An 18935-nucleotide genomic window follows, 5' to 3' on the forward strand; every position below is an offset into this window, starting at 1 on the left:
GTGTATTATTGTACCAAAAAAAAAAAAATTAAAATTAAAGTCTTCCTTTATAATGTTAAACAGAATCTTCTGAAGATCTCTGGCCAGAAGAAGTATCTAGTAAGTAAAAACAGCTTGTTAGCTTGCAGTGCTTTGGGGGTTTCTTAATAGAAATAACTCATATTCATATCAAAAATCTCAGGAAAGTGCCATGAAGAAAATCTCAGGAAGGCAGGCAAACATAATGAGAAAAGTGCAGCACTGAAAGCACTGAAACTAAGTCAGCTGCTAACTGTGCACCTCTCCTGCTCTTAGGTCATGGCCTGTGTATTATTGTACCAAAAAAAAAAAAAATTAAAATTAAAGTCTTCCTTTATAATGTTAAACAGAATCTTCTGAAGATCTCTGGCCAGCAGACAGTATTTAAAAAAACTTTCCCAAGCTCACTCCACAAATCTGTGAGACACTTTTCCAATTGTACAAAGTCCAATCCTCAGTGAAATGGGAGTCTCAGCCAGATTCAGTGAGTATGAGAAGCATGAGATGTGGGGTGTTTTCACAGTCTAGCCTAGTCTAGTCTAGTCTAAAAAAACAGATAAACTTCAAAAGGAATGGCACAACTAATTGTTAAGATAATGTAACATTACATTGTTAGGGAATAAACCAGAAAAGTGAAAGGAAATCAGACTACTATAAAATATGACAAGCTGGCCATAGTGAGGTCCTTGTAAGCCCAAAAGGACCAGTGCCAGCTAAGGTATCACCAAGGGCAAAGCAATCCTGTGAACTGTCCCCGTTGACTTTTCCACTACTCAGTTCACCTTCTCTTCAAACACACCTCAGTTAAGCTCAGTGTGCATCAAATGACATTTCCATTACTGTCTGTGCTGACAGATTAGCAGTTCATAGCAGCACAAAGAATCACTTTTAAAATTCACATAAAAACAGAGAGATACTCACCTGGAGGTGTGTAGGCATCCATTGATGTTTGCACCACCAATGAACGTCGCTTTGAGGGCATGGGCACTGCCATTTTCCTTTCTTTATGCTTAGCAAGGGCTGCCTGCACTGCTTCTGTGTGGACATCTGCAAGGAAAGAGGAGGGAAGCCAGAGTGAGACAGGAAGGAGCTGCTCTCTGTGCATCCAGCAGACCTGGCACAGCCTGTGCCAACTGGGCTGACAGGGAACATGCCGTGATGGGAGCCCAGGAACACACAGCATCTCAGAGCAACTGCTGGAGTTCTCTGCACAAAGAGCAGCCACAGTGAAAAGTGCTGTACTAACAAACAAGCCCTTTGAGCTGTATGATACTCCCAGAACAGTGCTGCAGTATTTGAAGAGCAGAAACATCACTTCCCCAGGGCAAACCTTTATTTAACCAGGAGCTGCTACTTCAGTGACCATTGCTGTTTTCAGTGTGTATTAGCAGTGCCCATTTTTTTTTAATGGATAAGGTTTTCAATTTACGGATAAGTCACACAGAGTAAGTGAACAAGAACATTTTCTTGAAGGGTAAAAGGTATGTAAAATGCCACAACAGAAATGGCAACAGGTCCCTCATTCCCAAATCCTTCTCCTGCCTCTGTCACTTGGCATTATTCACAGAAAAATAAGTACTATGTAGGGCTGGCCTGAGGTGGAATGAGGAAAAAAACACCCTGAGCACACATGTGGTGCTTTGCAGGCAGGTGCTGCACACAGCTCATACCAGCCAGTCCACAGTACCCAACAGCTCCCTTCTCCCTGGGGAGGCGAACAGCTTCTCTACCTCTCCCATGGATTTATAGCTGCCTGCCTGCCAGAGTTTGAAAAAGTCCATTTATCATGTCTAAAAGATGTGAGTGACTTTTTGATAATGACTTTGTTTTAAGCACCATTCTTTAATTACTACCATAACTACATATTGAAACAAGTCTGCCTTTACTTTACTACCTTGCACTGTTTGTCTGCATATTTCAGTGGAATTGGGACATATATTCACATGAGGTGAGTGCATGCAAAAGACATGGCAGCCAACAGGAGTTCCTTGTGGGCAAAGAAGTTGCCACACTATCTGATATCTTGCCTTTTGACCAGCTGACACTGGTCAGCTGTAGAAAATACAGCAATTCATGTGCATGGTTCAGTTGTTCCCATTTGTGGATCAGCAGCACAGTGAATGGGGTCTAATCCAAAGTGATCCCACTTCTCCTGCTGCTGCATCTCCTGGAAGACCCCCCTCAACCCAACCTCACAGGCTGGGTTGGCAGCACACTGTCATTATCCTTGTCCTCTATGGATGTGGTGGCAGCTCTGAACAGGCAATGTGCCCCAAGAAAAGCAACAGGAAAGAGAAGAGTATCTATATATATGTGTGTGTATATATATATATATATATCCTTATTTAAAGAAGCGTTGGTTGAGTCACATTTATGTAATTTGTGAGTAACAACCTGGAAGGATGACTAGAAGCATTGGATGATAAGCTGCTGATAAGCTGCAGTGTCTCATTTCCAATAATGGTGTTTCCTATTTTCTGCCAGGGCTTAAGCACCTCTCAGTAGAAGTACAACAGGGAAGAGTAAAAAAAGGCACAATTACCAGCTACTTCTGTGAGTTGCTTTCTTTTGTTTTAAATCATGAAGAGGATGAGGATATCAGCAAAGAAAAGCAAACTGCAAAGCTGGAAAACTGTTCTCAAAAGATAAAAGAACCATACAGCTGATGGACTAAAATGAAGGAAGAACCAATGCTATCATCAACACAGAGGACAATTTCTCTCCTGTCATTATTTTTAAGCAGAAAGTTTAAGGTCTTTATTATAATTAAAAACTGATGAAAAGTTTATGTGAAAAGTATCAGAAAATTTATGTGAAAAATATCACACTATAAAAATAAAGAATGTAAGTCTTACCTAACAGCATGGCCCCAAGATAAATTCCTACCTGCTCACTTCACACCAATGTCAATGAGGTACACACGACTGAACATGCTCCCTGACAGTTTCTTATCTGTTAAAGAGGGAAAATTCTTGATTTTCTTTCAAAGGACAGCAATTAGATATCAAGTAGTAAAAAAAAAAAAAAAAAAAAAAAAAAAAAGGCAAAAGCTTTCCCTTTAGAAAAGGGACAAACCAACACTGTACAGTAATTTTTGGGAAAAAAAATTGGAAGAAAATAAATTTTGCTGATCAAAACAGGAGGGACTATTTGTATATTCTTGTACATAGAATTGTGTTTTAACTGCGTCAGGAGGGAGAAGAAATTCTGCCAAAAATTTTTAAAGGAGGACAGCTGACAGAAAATCATTAAAATGCTTAGTGACAGCTGGATGCTGAATCAGAACTTGTGAATTCTTTGATTTCCTTTTTGATGCTGTTTTGATATAAGAAGGTAGACTCATCAGCTTAATTAAAAACACTCTGCAGGATTTTAATTTTCAAATGAGTCCACAGGAGTCCAGGAATTGAATTGTTTTCCTAATAAGGCACATTCTTGATGTGTTTAATTTGTAATGGGCTACCATGGAATAAACCACACTATATATAGCTTAAAAAATCCAAACCCAAAACCTCACAGGAAAGCAAAACAATGTCAAAGACAAGAAACTCTGAATAAACAAGAGGGAAGCTGACTGGGCAGAAGGAACACACACACCTGCTCCCAGCTCAGCCTGCAAGATCAAATATTTGGAAGGCATAACTCAGATTATGGAGGCTACCAAAAAACCCTGGGACACATGTCTAGAAAATGCTGAGGATAGATAATCCAGAGATGGTCCTCTCACCCTAAAATTACCCTGTAAACTCATCATCAAGAGTTTACAGTCAAGCTTGGGTGAAGAATCTTTCCACAATGTTTTCTCTCAGGAATAAAACTCTTGGCTAAACAAAGATTCTCTAGGCATATAAAGAATGGCTAAGGATTGGGTAAAGAATGAATAACAGCTCATATAGAATGTAAGTTCTTCCTTTTGAATGAAAGCCTGTTGGTGGGTTCTGAAGATGCTCTTAACCTGTCTGAACATCCTTGTACAGAGGGGGACTTGGTTAAGCTATGAGCAGCCTTCAAGCCCTTCATGCCTCAAGACCAAGACACAAATACTGAGAAATCAGAGGTGAGGGAAAGCCAGACTGATACTTCAGAATTATTTGAGAGCAAAGCATGGGTTACATTACCTATCCTGTAATCACAGCAAGACAGAAACAGTAAGGAGGTTTATTCCCAGCAAATATCAGCTTCAGATATGCACTTTGCATACACATACTTTGCTTTTCTCTAGGTTTTAGCTTTGCTTTTCTGGCCTACAAACTAACTTTGCTTATGTAGCACAAGGAATATTAACTAAAACGCAACTAATAATCTCTTACTGTACTTTCATGAAGCATGGATTTAAATCCAAGTTGAAACATACATACATGACCAGTATCCCTGGCAATCTGCTTCTCATGTATTTGGACAGGAGTATGGTAGCTCTTTCCCTTTACCTGGGTCAAAGATGGGCCATGGTGTCCATCCTATTGTATGTAATGCACTGCCTCCTCAAAGCTGTCCCTAACAGCTACTGAAAAAATACAAGGAGATTTGCAACAGGAATTTACACAACAGGAACTGGATGCTCCTTGTTCTCTAAAGAAATGAAACCACATTTGAGATGCACATTGGGACAAAGTAAGAAGACATATCCAAGTTCCTTTGGGACAGGAAACTGCTATCCCCACAAATCCCATCATCACAAAGCAGTTTGTACTCTCCACACATCATACACAGCATCAGCAGGAACATCACATTACAATTTCAAACAATCTCTGGTAGGATGATGCCCCTGTCTTGCACTGATAAAAGTGTCTGAATTCCTTCTCAATCTACCCTGGCATACTCAAACTAACTGAATTCATACTGTGATTGAGTATTGCTATGAAATACTGTTTTCTCAATAATTTTTCTGAAAAAATTGTTCAAGTATGAAAACTTGGTCCAGAAACAACACACAGAAATGCCTGCATTAAAAAGAAAATTATTAAAAGAGCATTTCTTCTGTCTTCTTTATAGTATTGCTTGCTGTAATTTCTTGCCTACTATAAACTTCTGAGAGAGTTTCAAACAGAAATATACCTTGATGTAATTGCACTCAAGCCTTCTGAGTGGAAGGTGTTTTCTAAGTGGAAAAATCATGCTTTTAGGTGAAATGTTCTTTCATGTGACATTCTAACTACACTGTTATAGCTGATAAAACGACTCCAGATCCTGACCCTTCAAAGCTCTCCTATAGATAAAGAAATCATTTTATTATCTTCCCACCTGGCTTTTTCCACAAGAATGTCTTAACAGAAAATCTAGAGCATAGAATAAAATATCATTGCCTCTGTCTACAGTGGTGGGAAGTAAGGCACAGTGGTCCTTCACTGTTTTAGCTTGACCAACCACACATTGAATCTAATTTGTGTGTTTATACTCAAAGAATCAATAAATGGGAAAGAGCAAAGCACCAAGCTTGGGGAAGTTCAATTTTTAACTTGTGCTCATTGCTTAACACCAATCAACCTGGTGCTCAGCATTCAACCTGACATATTTCTCATGGGCTGCAAACTGCAGACACAACAGCTCTGTCCCCAGCTTTCTCCCTGTTGCATTCAAGCATTTTTACTTGTTTATTCTCTTCCTTTACTTTCTATGACAGGACAGAAAGGGCAACCATACTTTTGGGAATAAAGTCAGTAAGTGAAAGAGAAAGGAAGTGGAACTGTAAAAACAAGCAGGTGGTAGAAAGAAAGTTTCCTTTCAAAGAGCTAATGATCTGTTATTATACAAGAGATGAGATCTGAAAACCAAGGACAGAGAAATTAAAACTGGCACAGAGAATAAGGGTCTGCAAGTTCAGACTTCCAGAGTGATGACCTATGGCTCTGGCCAATGAGCTCCATAGCAGAAACTCTGCACCGCTGCAAATTCCTCATGCCATCAGCAGGATGGATTGCCCAGCTTTCCTGGGAGGTGTCTGCTGAGTGCAGTCACTCTTTTCATCTGGTTTATCTCATAACTTGGCACAATGGTGTGCTCCTGGACTGACTGGAAAGGTTTATAGAAAAAAGCCAACCCCACTAAAACAGACATTACTGCATAGACACAGCTTGCTATGGACACCCTCCCCAAATGGGGTGACTGAGTGACAGGAGATAGGGACAGAGCAGGGTTCACTGATGATAGGTGGGCACTGGTCAAAGTCAAATAGTAATGCCCAGAAATACAGAAATAAACACTATAAACGCAATTATTTCATACCGCTGATACTTTTGACTCCTTGTTCACAGTGTTCTTTAACCATTTATTCCATATGCTGTCCTGAAATCTTTTTTGGGGGGAACTCTACAAATTTTTATTTAGTCAGAAGTTGAGTTGGATGGCTTTAACTGGCTCTGGGATAATATAAATATCTTTGGAACTTCTCATGAAGCCTTTTTTAGGGAACATACTTTCTCTCCTCCTTGCACAAATATATGCATACTTAGAACAAGTGGAGACTTCCCTCTATGACAAGCTGCCCTCTCCTACTCACTTCCTTTAGGGAAGACAGTATGTATGATCCTTTTAGGCTCAGCTGTCTCCACAAGCAAATCAGTCTTCTTTTCCTGAAGCAAAAACCAATTGTTGTGTGATGAACAAGGCCAGCCATTTCCTGCTCCACATGTGGAGCCCTGCTGCAGCATTTCATGTCTCTCTACAGCTGCTAACAGAGCACTCTTCCAAAGAATGCATTTTCATTTGGCATGGAGCATAATTCTGACTCACCCTACCCCTTCCACCCATGAACAGGGATGCCCCATTCCTTACTTGGGCCAGAGACAGAGTCCTTTAAAGCTCTGAACTGCAACAGCGACATTTGAAATATGCTGCAAATTCCTAGTCCTCCTAAAGACTTTTGCAGCTTTTAGCAAATGAACTTGCTCTTTTTTCTTTAGATCTTCTATTTTAAAAGAACAAAAACCTATTCAACAAATTACAGTTGCATTCTTCCTCAAGGTGGAGGGCTTATTAGGTTTTTTTTTTCCCCTACATAAGTTTAACTTGCCTCAGCAGCTTCCTTTATTCAATATTAGCTGCATTTGCTCCATAGGCATGTCAAACACTCAAAACACTGAAAGCAAAGCAGTGCCTCCTCAGAGATCAGGGATCTGGGTATGAGCTCTGCACAGATCACAGAGCAGGGTGCTCCTCCCACGGCCAGCAACAGCTGCATTTAAAAATTCCACATTATAAAACTGTTCCTCACAGCCCTTGCATAAAATGCCTCAGCACACAAAAGAACAACATTATCTTCTTTTGTACTTAAATCAGGTCTTGCCATTGTGTGTCAAGCAGTTCTCCTGCATCTCATTTACCACGCAGCCCTGTCTCTTTTTGAGACAAGAAATTAAACTGGCTGTAGACAGGAGTTGTGCATTGCAAGAATCAAGATTTTAGAATCTGTTTCTGCCTCTTTTTCTGATGAGATATATTCCTTCTTCTAGTTTTACTCATGTTTTCAATTTCTCAGGATTTATAAAGCCTTCATATGCAATCACCAGCAGTTTAAGAAACACAAATATGAAAAAACAAGCTGTTGCTTAATTTTTTTCTGTACAGATGCAGAATTACCTAACAGAGTCCCTACCATCTTCTGCAGCCTGGCTTGCCTGTTGCGAGGTAAGGGTACCACTTCCATCCCTCCTTTCAGGGAATGTGCTCTTGAAAGAATAAAACTGCCTGGAGACAAACCTATTTGTGATCTGAATCCATCCATCTCTTCTGTTTCTTCCTTTTGGCTCGGGTAATTCCAATTCTCATTCCTCTCCTCTGAACTCTGTCTTTTTTTTTGTTTTGTTTTGAGCTAGCCATTGGAAACAATCTTTATTCCTCTGCATTAGCAGCCAATTCCTGGTAACATGATGGATGACACAACTGGGAGTAACACAGACCTAAGCCCTGAGAAGGTTTAGACTCCTTGCTTGTTACAGGATAGCTCTCAAACCCAACTAACTCACTCAGAGAATGGCAGATTATCAAGATCAAGAAGGCTGATGCTCTGCTCTAATGAGGTGAGAATACCAAAGGATTTTTAGAGGTTATTTAGGTACATATAATATACCTAGTTATGTCTCATTTATGCTGCAGTAGAGGATCAGCCCTGAAGTCAGACATTTAACAAATAAGTAAAACCACAAATAAATCTCTGTCATAGGGAAGCAGGCATCTGGGATGGCATCAAGGAAAACAGCTGGAAGAGCAGAGAGAGGAGCCAATGAGAGCAAGGCCATTTTCTGCTGCATCAACACAGAGTGCAACAGAATTATCAAAACAATTTCTAGTTATTGCAGGGAAACAGCTGATACTATAAGAAAACAGCATTATCAAAGGTGAATTTTGGCTGAAAGTTCTGGATAAGACAATGGTAAGTATAGCAGTAGTATGCCAAATAATTATACAGAGAGAAGGTTGGTAATTGCTGTCTTACAGGAAACCAGTAGTTGAAAACATGAAAGTTGCCTCTGAGTTTAATCAGACCTTTGTCAGAGCTACCATGGCGACAAAGGAAACACTGAGAATTCATTTCCTAATAAGCAGCCTGTAAATACTCTGAATAGAGATAACTCGGTCGCTACATTTATTGGAAATGCAATCAGGACATGCTAAATAAGGTGAAACATGGTAAATGTGGTATCATCAGAACAGATTACAGTTGGGTTTTGTCTTTTCATTGTCCTGGCTGACATCACTGGGTTATTTTCAGGCAGATTCAGGGCAAGTGATTTCATAAAAATTTTGCTGTGTTCATCCAACACAGATCAGTCCCTTGGAAATCATCTCACCCCTGGGAATGTGATAGTGAGTCCATATAATACCAGATCTTTGCAGGGGGTGATGCTATAATGAAGCAGTCTCAGAATACTTTCACAATCTCTCTGGGTATTAAGATAGGAAAGCACATGGCCCAAACTGTGTGACACCTAATTTCTCTCCATCTGGAAGCAGGTGTGCTATAAATTCTGAAATATGGCACTCACAACAGTCAGCACAAGATTGAATGCAAGAACAGCTGCTCTAAGATAATTCTCATTTATAGGAGGGCTGTGGAGGTTACTAACAGAAATAAACTGTTGCTTACCTTTCAAAAAACAACTTATGTGTGCAAGTTTTAGCCTTTGGGATATTTAAGCTAATATTTATATTAGGCCCCTGGCTTTACTGGGAACTGGGGATACATGGAGAGGCAAGGGAAACTCCTGCTGTCTTTTCATAAATTTGGGGCTGAGTTTTGTTGATCTGTTCCATTTTTTGGCAGTTAAAAGTCAGTGCTTTAGAAAAGATGTGCACTCCCATGAATGTGCCACTGCAAAAGGCTTGGCTGCTCAGGATGCTGCAGCCAACAAACCCCAGTGGGGCAGGAAGGGCTGTGCCATCCTTCAGCCAATGCTGAGCACTCCTGAGCATCTTCCACCCCCACCCGCTGCACACATGCACCAACCAGATGCTTGGCATGTCCTCATGTGGTCAGAAAGCTAAACTAAGGAAGAGGAGCATGGCTGTCATCTCCCACTTTGGCTGGCACAGCAATAATCCATAATCCTGGGTGGAAGGAAGAGAGGAGCTGAACACGTGGCTGGGAAAGCTGTATGGGCAGGATGTGAAGCACAGAGCTCACATGCTGGAAACAGAGGCCACCAAAACAACAGATTGAAGTCCCTGACTCCACAGCTGGTCTTGAATAGCTTTTGGATTATTTTTGGATTATTCAGGTATTATAAAAAAGTTACTTTGAAAACGTTTTTCTCAAAACTCTGAGTTTAAAATTGTATTAACTCTACTCATAAGTGAAATAAAATCCCAACATGCAGGTCTCCCACTAATAATTTCCATCCCTCCATTTATTTATTTATCCCATTTGTAATGCACTCTGGAAGTCAGCTTCACACAGTGATCTCATCTCAAGCCCCTTTACTATGCAATCTGAACTAACTTTATATTTGTTTCTCTCTAGAGATCCTTAAACAATTTTTCTCAAGAGCTCTATACTTATCCTCACAAACTTTTTCTGCTGGGTCAAAAGCAAGGATGTGGTCATATAAATTACATATTAGCCAGCATTTTTATTCAACTTTTTTTTTGTCCTGATTGAGTTGTAGCTTGAAATTTGTAAGCAAGCTAAATCAGATAGGAGTTTAATTAATTTTTGAATAAGTCTGTTTACAGCTAGGTCAATGATTTTCAAATTAACTTCTATAAGTATTAACTTCTACAACTATTTCAAATTAACTTCTACAAATTTAGGGTTAAAATATTATCTGTTTTATGATCAGTCACATGAACATTTATATGCAGTCTCATTCTAATAGATAGCACATTAAACACATTTTCCTTTCCCCTTATTCTTTGGAGAAATGCTAAATGATGAGGGTTCAATAAAAATATTCCTCAAATCTTCCCTTTCCATCCTTCAGCATGTACAGCTCTCATAAAGTCATAGTGCAATTATTTTTTGTCAGTTCTGGCAGAACAAGATCTTGAACTTCCTTTCAAAACCACAAAATATAAGTTACCTGTATATTTTCAAATCACCATGAGGTAAGCTGCAAAGACCCAAAATGTGACCAACCTTTGTTAGGGTTCATGCACACACCTACCTCGTGGTAAATGAGAACAATCCATGGTGAGACAGGTACTGAGGCTCCTAGAGCAGAGCAGCTCAGCTAAAACAGGTCTGGTGCCAGCATCTCTAGAACTTGGGTCTACAGGGAATGTTCTTTCATTCCTAATTATCATATTACAAATGAGCCTCAAACCTGGCCTGGGATGATTTGTTCTGAAGTTTAACAATTTCATGCTCAGATAAATTATATTCTGTCTTTTCCCCTTTGAAGACCAGTATGGAAAAGGTGGCTCAGGAGTTTTGAGCTGTGACAGGTGTAGTTAGGATGCATTTGCAGTACCTTCAACTATCTCCTATGTTAAGATATCTTTTAAAAGGAGTGCTGAGTGCACTTGGAAAATGAGCTGTTCCCTGCAGTGGTGGGATCTCCAGGATGGGGGCTGGCAGCTTTCCAAGGATGCTGTACCAGACCAATTTTTTCTTTCTCACCTCCACCACCTCAATTATGGGGGAAAAAATCCCCAGAAGTGCCAGAAGAGAAGTACTCTCCCAGCTGGGAGTGCAGGTACCACAGCCACCCACCTTCCTCTACACAACAGCCCCCACCCTTCCTCCATGCTACCAGCTGAGAGATGCTGTTTCCACAAATGGCATTTCTCAAAACTCTCCATTTCTCAGCTCCCAGCTCTGTGCTCACCTGCTGCTGTGCCTTTTAAACCTCTCCACTGAGCCCATGCAGTGCACATGCTCTCTCTTGCTGGTCTTACTGGTCCTGGTCTTCCAGGACACCATTAATCTCCAGACACAGATGCAGCACAATTTCACTTATGCTGCTACTTCCCACATCATTCCTGACACCTGGAAAACTCCATTTTTAGAGCTCATTGGTCTCACTTCTCTTAAGGATTACACTGCTGCAGGCAGTGCTCTGGTCATCTTCAAGGCCTATTACAAAGTTCATGAAAAACAGGAGACTTGATAACCTTGGCCCAACCCATTTGTCCCATTCTTATCTCATCAGAGAATTCTGGAGCAGTAGAAACCATAGAGATACTATCTCAAGCCTAACATATCCATGTGCCTTTGAATATATTACACCACATTCCCTAGCAATTAGTGTTGTTCTTTTTTTTAGTTTTTAAATTTTATCGGTGCACATTTTTTTCTGTTATCCATTCTGGTTTTAGGTGGGTTTTTATTACTGACAACTGTGGAAACAGTAAAAGACAGGTCCTGGCACACGAGAAGGTGCTCTGGTTTTCAGCATTGGGATGGAGAACTCAAGCTTCTTGCTTTGGCCTCATCTAAAGGCCACAGGGTGTCCTTTTGGGAAAATGGAAGTTGGAAAGGACCTGGTGTTTCAGCTCCCTGTGTGCTGATCCCAGCTGAGGGAGGAGAACACACCTGCTCCCCAGAAAGCTGCTGAAGGTCTCTGAGGGAGAGCTGCTCTCTGAACCCCACAGACCGTGACAGGCTGGGAAACAAAGAACTGGGGGAGATTATTGGTGACCAAGAGCACAATTTCTGATGCCAAGGAAGTGCCCAGTTGCCCAGGGCTGTGTCTGGCAGGGCCCAGCAGCTGCTGCTGTACTGCACTGCAGCCTTTACGTGGCAGCAGAGCCCAGCTCAGCTCCGGCCACCACCACGGCAGGACAGGCAAGGGCCAAGCTCAGGCAGGACTGTCACCACAGGGCTACACTGCAGAGGGGGTTTTAGGCACCAAAAAGACCATGCTGCCAAAAGCAGGACAGCTGATATGATGGTGCTTTAAATAATGGTGCATTCTGACTCAGCTCACCAGGGTCTCTCTGCCACAAAGGTTGATGGGTGCTGCTTTCTATGGCTCCATAATTCTGCCTAATTATACCTTAAAAGGTAGGAGTAAAGAAGTTCCAGAAACTTCATGTTCTCCTGTGAGGGTTTTCAGTGTTAGCAAGAGCAGAATGCAGCCACTGCCACCAGTGAGCAAACAGGGCCACAGTGACAGTGTGGAGGGACAAGAGCCTCTGAAAATGTCAGTCTTCAGCTGAGTCAGCTCATTCAGACAGCACAGCAGTGGAGTGAAAGCTGGGCTGTTCAGGCTACCCCCTTGCATAATCCACCATATAATTCCCATCTCCTTATCTCAACACAGCATTCCAAATCCATGGATCTGCAGCTTCCAAAAGTAGCTGAGAAACCAAGATCCTAAAGGGCACCAAGGAAACAAAAACTGTATGGCCAACTGCAGCTACGTCTACATGTCCATCGTTCACTCATGCTCCAGTCTGAGCCTGACTCTGCAGCCCCATAGCAGACCAAGCCCAGTGCTGACATCTATTCCACAAGCCAGCATTCCTCTGCCTGAGCTCTCCTGCCTGAAAATCCACTGGGCCAGAAAAGGCTCTTGGCAAAAGTTCCTGATCCAGCCTGCAGCACCATTTGGCTCCAGTGTCATCTCGAGCCCCCAGATAATGTTATAGCACAAGGAATGGCAGTTGCTAAGAGAAAAACATTGCCATGATCTACACTTGGCAAACCTTTCCAAATACTATTTCCAAATGTGGAAATACTAGGAGATTTTTTTTTTTAAATCAGTAGTAAACAAATCAAGGAATGCTTTTGGATTAATATCAGCTAAACTATTTGCCACATTTGTATAAAGTAAATAATATCGCTTCACTCTCCACTAATTCAGTTACTACACTTTATAGCATTTTCTATTTCTTTAGACATCTGAAAAATGATCAAAGCTGACATTTTGAAACATTGTGGTTTCAGGCTCCCTTCCTGTATAAAAAGAAGCAGCCAGGAAATTTTAAACCTTTTTGGTTTTAAAGAATTAGACTAAATTTCCAGTGAAGGCTGAATTCTAAAATCCAATTACTTTGAAACAAAAAATATCCCAGGAACATTTAGGAAACAAAATAGTGTCCACAATCTCAAGTGTCAGTTTTATTTAGAATATAAAATCATAGAAAGTCAGTTTTTGAAATTATAGTGCTGAAATATTTGGTTACAACATTAATGAAATAATAATAATAATAAAGATTGAAGTAAGAAAACAGGTAGGGATTAAAAATGTCACAGTTTGACATTTTGAATAATACAAGAGAATAAGTTGAAGGTGATATTAGTGGCAGCAATGATTTTGAGTCTCCAAAGAGAGTTCATTAACAATCTTTGCTGACATCTAAATCCACATAAAAAGCAAAGGCAGGGAAGGAGAACTGGATGACTTTCAGAATCTTAGACTTCCAATTAGGAAAACCTGACCAAGAAGAGACAGAGAAGGACTTTGATCAGAGTTGGTATGGGAAATTTATTTGCAGATGTTAATTGAAATAAACTGTGCAAAAACACTAAGGAAGGGAAGTGTTTTCCTAGATGTGAATTCCTTATTGGTTAAAGAGTGTGTATTCATTTTGTTTTGGGCTTTTTCCAAGTAGATGTGCCAAATATGATAACAAACACTCAATCTGGGTAACAGCTAGGATCTAACAATCACAATGTGATCAGAGCAGAGATGCTGAAGTATTAAGCACAGTAAAACAACAAGCCAAACAAAGACTTCTACCTGAAGCAAATCTGAATCTGAAAACAAGATAACCAGAATGAAATCTGACTTGCAAGTTTGCAACCTACAGTAATAATAGAGTAATTAAACGACCAAGAAAGAAACAGACTTCTGATCTCACAGGGGCAATACATACAAGGGGAGGGCATAGTTCAGAGTTGTTTGTTGGTTTTTTTATCCAACAAACATTGCACTGTATCTTAGCAAAGCTCCTCTGGAAGTAAATTTGAAGATGATCTGTGAAATGTATACCTACATTTACCTTTACTGAAATTTGCTACATTTGGGGTTTTTTTGAGTGAGTGAAGATGAAGGAGTTGTTCAAACCAGTTTGCTGGAGAGCTTGTTGCCTTGCTGAGGAGTCATATATACAGCAACCAAGCTAGGAATTCAAAGCCTTGCCAGAAATCCCAAAATACTGTCAAGCTTCTCAGTTTTAACACTGAGAACATTTTCAGAGCAGCAAGATCTGAATTTATAGTATAGTCCTGACTCTCCTAAAGTGAGACTCCTGCACTAACAACAGCCCTTTACACTGAATTCCTTACTTTTCTTCTCAGTAACTCAGAAGTTTGTGCCTTTATTATTTATACATATATATACATATATATATATATAATTACAACTTGCCCTATCCCTAAGACAGGACCTCATGTACCATTTCTCTGAACAAATGCCTTCCATTTAAGGCAGCAACTGAAACCAAGAGGCAGCAACACCAACTGAACAGTCCTGGGGTCTCAGAAGAGGCACACAATGAAGATATGCAGGATGTCTCCTTTTGCCCATCCCCAAATTGACTCAATGCCTTCATGTACAAATGGCAAACACAGCTCAAGCAGACTTTCAACTCACAGTCAAATGCTCTTGTTTTCAACAGAACTGCTCTGGAGAGTCACAGCTCGGAGATTTGAGGACCATGTGTTGAACGCCCACAAATTAGACAAGTTCAGGAATAGTATTTTTTTACCTATTTAAAAACTGGGTAGAAATCAGGCCATTTATAGTGTAATGTTGGAGAAGCTTCTAGGAGCTTATATATCAAGGAATTATTACGCAGATACCACAATCATTATTCAACCAAAAAAATTGGCAACATCTACAGTATGAACCCAGGGTTTCTGAGGGGAGGAGGGAGTTTTAAAAATTTATCAGAATGGTCTGGACACACATGAACTTTCTCTGCCACATTTATCATTTAATTTTCCTTTAAATGGGACTGGCAAGCTCTTTGACTAATGGAATGAATCAGAGATACATTACAAAAGGTTTAATAAGGAGTTCTCCACGATTTTCCAGTTGTGTCAGCACAATGAGTCTGACTGCATCCAACAAGAGGCATCTCTCAAACACAATCCAGAGCCTCCACAGTCAAATTTACTCTCCTTGAGACCCTCCATAGACCCTGGCTTCTGACTCTCAGCTCACCAGTGTCTCTCTGCCACAAAGGTTGGTGGGTGCTGCTGTCTATGGCTCCCCAATTATCCTTAATTACACCTTCAAAGGTAGGAGTAAAGAAGTTTCACAGCTCACTTTTTCTTTATGGAGTCACAAAATTGTTAAGGTTTGAAAAGACAACATTAAACAGACCAACCATTAACCCAGCACCACCATGTTCACTACTCAACCACATTCTCAGGTGCCACATTCACATGCCTTTTGAATACTTTCAGGAATGGTCATTCCACCTCTTCCCTGGGCAGCCTGTTCCAGTGGTTAACAACTCTTTAGGTGAAGAAATTTTCCCAAATATCCAATCTAAGCCTCCCCTGGCACAACTTGAAGCCATTTCCTCTTGTCCAGTCTCTTGTTACTTGTGAGGAGAGGCTGAAACCCACCTTTCTCCAGTTTCCTTCCAGGGAATTGTAGAGAGTGACAAGGTCTCCCCAGAGCCTCCTTTTCTCCAGGGTAAACACCTCCAGCTCCCTCAGCTGCTCCTCATAAGACTTGTGCTGCAGACCCTTTGCCAGTTTCATTGCCCTGCTCTGGACATGCTCCAACACCTCAATGTCTTTCTTGTTGTGAGAAGCCATTATAAACCAGTTTTAAACCAATCACTTCCTTCACTTTGTGTTATATCTGGAGCATTATCACAGAGAAAGTTGTATCCCATTCACTTGGAAATGAGTTATTACCCTTCTGTTCAGCTCTGAAATTAATTTTATCTTCCTTTAATCAGTGCTTCTATTTAGGGCATAATGATGTTCCCAACTTGCTATACTGCAAATTAAATATTTTTCTTATAGTATTACAAACTAGAATCAGTACAGTGAAATTCAGCTGTGCCACAGAACCACAGACTGGAGTAGGTCAGCAGGAACCTCTGGGGACCATCCAGTCCAACTCCCTGCTCTAGGCAGGGTCATCTACAGCACACTGCTTGGGGCCCCATCCGGTAGGGTTTTTAATAGCTCCAAGAAAGGAGACACCACAGTTTCTCTTGGCAGCTTGTACCAGTGGAGAAAAAGAAGCTTTTTCTTAGGCTTAAGTCAATTTTTTCATATTTGAATGAGTGTGACTGCATCCATCAAGAGGCATCTCTCAAACACAATCCAAAGCCTCCACAGTCAGATTTACTCTCCTTGAGACCCTCCATAACCATCAGGCCCTGGCTTCTGACTCTCAGCTCACTAGGGTCTCTCTGCCACAAAGCTTGGTGGGTGCTGCTCTCTATGGCTCCCTAATTCTGCAGCTGCAAGAGGGGCAGCACCAGATGAACCAGTCTGTGGCCTCAGGCTGCTGTCTGAGAAGGATGCTCATGCTGCAGCAGCCCCTGAAGCAGTTCAGACAGCTGAGCACACCTAACCTCCATTGTGGTAAGGTGTAGTACATGAAGTTTACACCTTCAAAGGTTAAGAATAAAGAAGTTTCAGAGCTGCCCAGATCCCTCTGAATGGCATTACATATATGTGCACAGGTCTGCTCCTTCCAGTTTGGTATCATCTGCCAGTGTGTGCAAGGGCCCTGTCTCACCTGCAAAGTCACTAATGAAGCTATTAAGGGGTACTAGCCAGTATTCACTCCCTACAGTATCCATCAGAGACTGGGGTCCAGCTGGGCTCTGTGTCACTGATCACAATTCTCTGAACTCAGTTTCAGCCAATTTTCAGACCATCTTGCTGTCCACTTATCTAATCCACATTTCACCAGTTTGTCAAGGAGGACGTTATGACAGACTCTGTCAAAAGCCCCACTAAACTCAAGGCATCCAACTTCCACTGCTCTTCCTTCAGCTCCAGGGAAGTCATCTCATTGTAGAAGGTCATTAGGCTGATCAAGCATGAATGGACCAAGCTACTAAGAGAACTTTTTAAATCTGTGCTGTCTACTCCCAATCACTACTGTGTCCTTCATATGATTAAAAAGAGCTTCCAGCATTATTTGCTCTACCACCTGCCCAAGAGATTGAGAAGAGTCTGGCTGGCCTGTAGCTCCCAGATTCTATTTCTTGCTGTTCCTGAAGACAGCAATGAACTTGCTTTCTCCCAGTCTGCAGAAACCTCTCCTGAGTGACACAACTTTTTGGGGAGTTGAAAGTGGACTCATATTGGTCAGTGATGCATCCCCATCATGTCCCACAGACTTCTATTCATTCAGTTTGTTCAAATATTCCCTGTCCTGATTCTCCATCACAGAGGGTAGGTGGTCATTGCTCGAGACCTTCCCATGGGTCTCACATGCCTTGGTTTCCAAAACTCAAATATCATCAGCACAGACCAAGGCAAAGGATACATTCATTATCTTGGCTTTTTCCATGCCCTTTGTCACCTGATCTCCTACCCCATTCAGCAGTGGGACCATGTTTTCCCTACTCTTCCCTTTTGTACTAATGTGCCTGTAGGAGGCTTTTCTGCAGCCACTCACTGCCAAATCCTGTTCCAGATGAATCTTGGCTTTGTAACTCCATCCCTGCACGCTCGGACAGCGTCTCTCTATTCACACAATGAACGTTCACCACTGTGAATTACACAAGTCCACAACAAACTTCCTTTTAAAGAAGCAAGGAAAAGATTTGAAATTTGAAATTTCCATTCCAGTTCCGGGGTCTGCAGTGACACTCACCCGATCTGTAGCGCTCATCCCGTGACCCTGAGGACCGGCGGCGGTGGTACCGGGAGGAAGAGGACGGAGTGACAGGAGTCCGACGTTCTTGTGGTAAGGCCTGGTCCACCCCTGCATCAATGAAAAAAAAAAACCAAACAGCTCATTCTGATTGAATTTTGGAAGATTTATAGTGAGGAGGAGTGCAGCATACACTAGGAGTAGGAAATGAACATTCAGTGCCTAAAGCGCGTCATGTCAATTGGCTGCACACTACTTGCCTCTGGTCTGCTTTTCTGATGTGGTTATTTTCCTGGTTCTCTCTAAAAACCCTTTTTTCCAGGGTCATGGACAACATAGAAAGAGCAAACAGACAGTAAGCTTGGCATTTTTTATCTCACAAACAGATGACTTTTCATAAAGTAGTATTTAGGACATATTTTAATGAGCTAATAAAGACACAATTGCAATGGATATTGAAACCTTCCTGCAAAATGGTTCCTAGGAAAATCTGGTGTGTATCATCTAAAACCTCATCTGGCTGGATGGTGTCAGCTGGTGACAACACAATTCTAACCTATGGAAACTAGTTCCTGTGGGAAGGAAACTAGTGATAATATCTGGCGTCATTATTACCTACCAATGGTCAGAAAGTAAACTATGACTGCACCAAAGCAGGCTGAAAACAGTAACCTGTTCAAGAAAAACAACAAAAATAGACTTGTAAACCTGCGGTATTTGAATATGCTGAGCCTA

At 41.2% G+C, this 18935-nt stretch overlaps 1 protein-coding gene across 6 annotated transcripts in view; it reads right to left on the minus strand.

Moving 5' to 3' along the window:
* DIP2C (disco interacting protein 2 homolog C) overlaps positions 1-18935 on the minus strand; it is a 313216-nt gene that overhangs the window by 117089 nt on the left and 177192 nt on the right. For all 6 annotated transcript variants that reach the window (XM_064703926.1, XM_064703928.1, XM_064703927.1 and 3 more), the window contains 2 exons: positions 18201-18311; positions 940-1065 (listed from right to left, as the gene is read on the minus strand). In XM_064703926.1, the coding sequence (XP_064559996.1) occupies positions 940-1065; positions 18201-18311 (237 nt within the window). The remainder of the gene's footprint in view (positions 1-939; positions 1066-18200; positions 18312-18935) is intronic.

The sequence above is a fragment of the Zonotrichia leucophrys genome, chromosome 2 (assembly GCF_028769735.1).
Source record: "Zonotrichia leucophrys gambelii isolate GWCS_2022_RI chromosome 2, RI_Zleu_2.0, whole genome shotgun sequence".
Lineage (NCBI taxonomy): Eukaryota > Metazoa > Chordata > Aves > Passeriformes > Passerellidae > Zonotrichia > Zonotrichia leucophrys.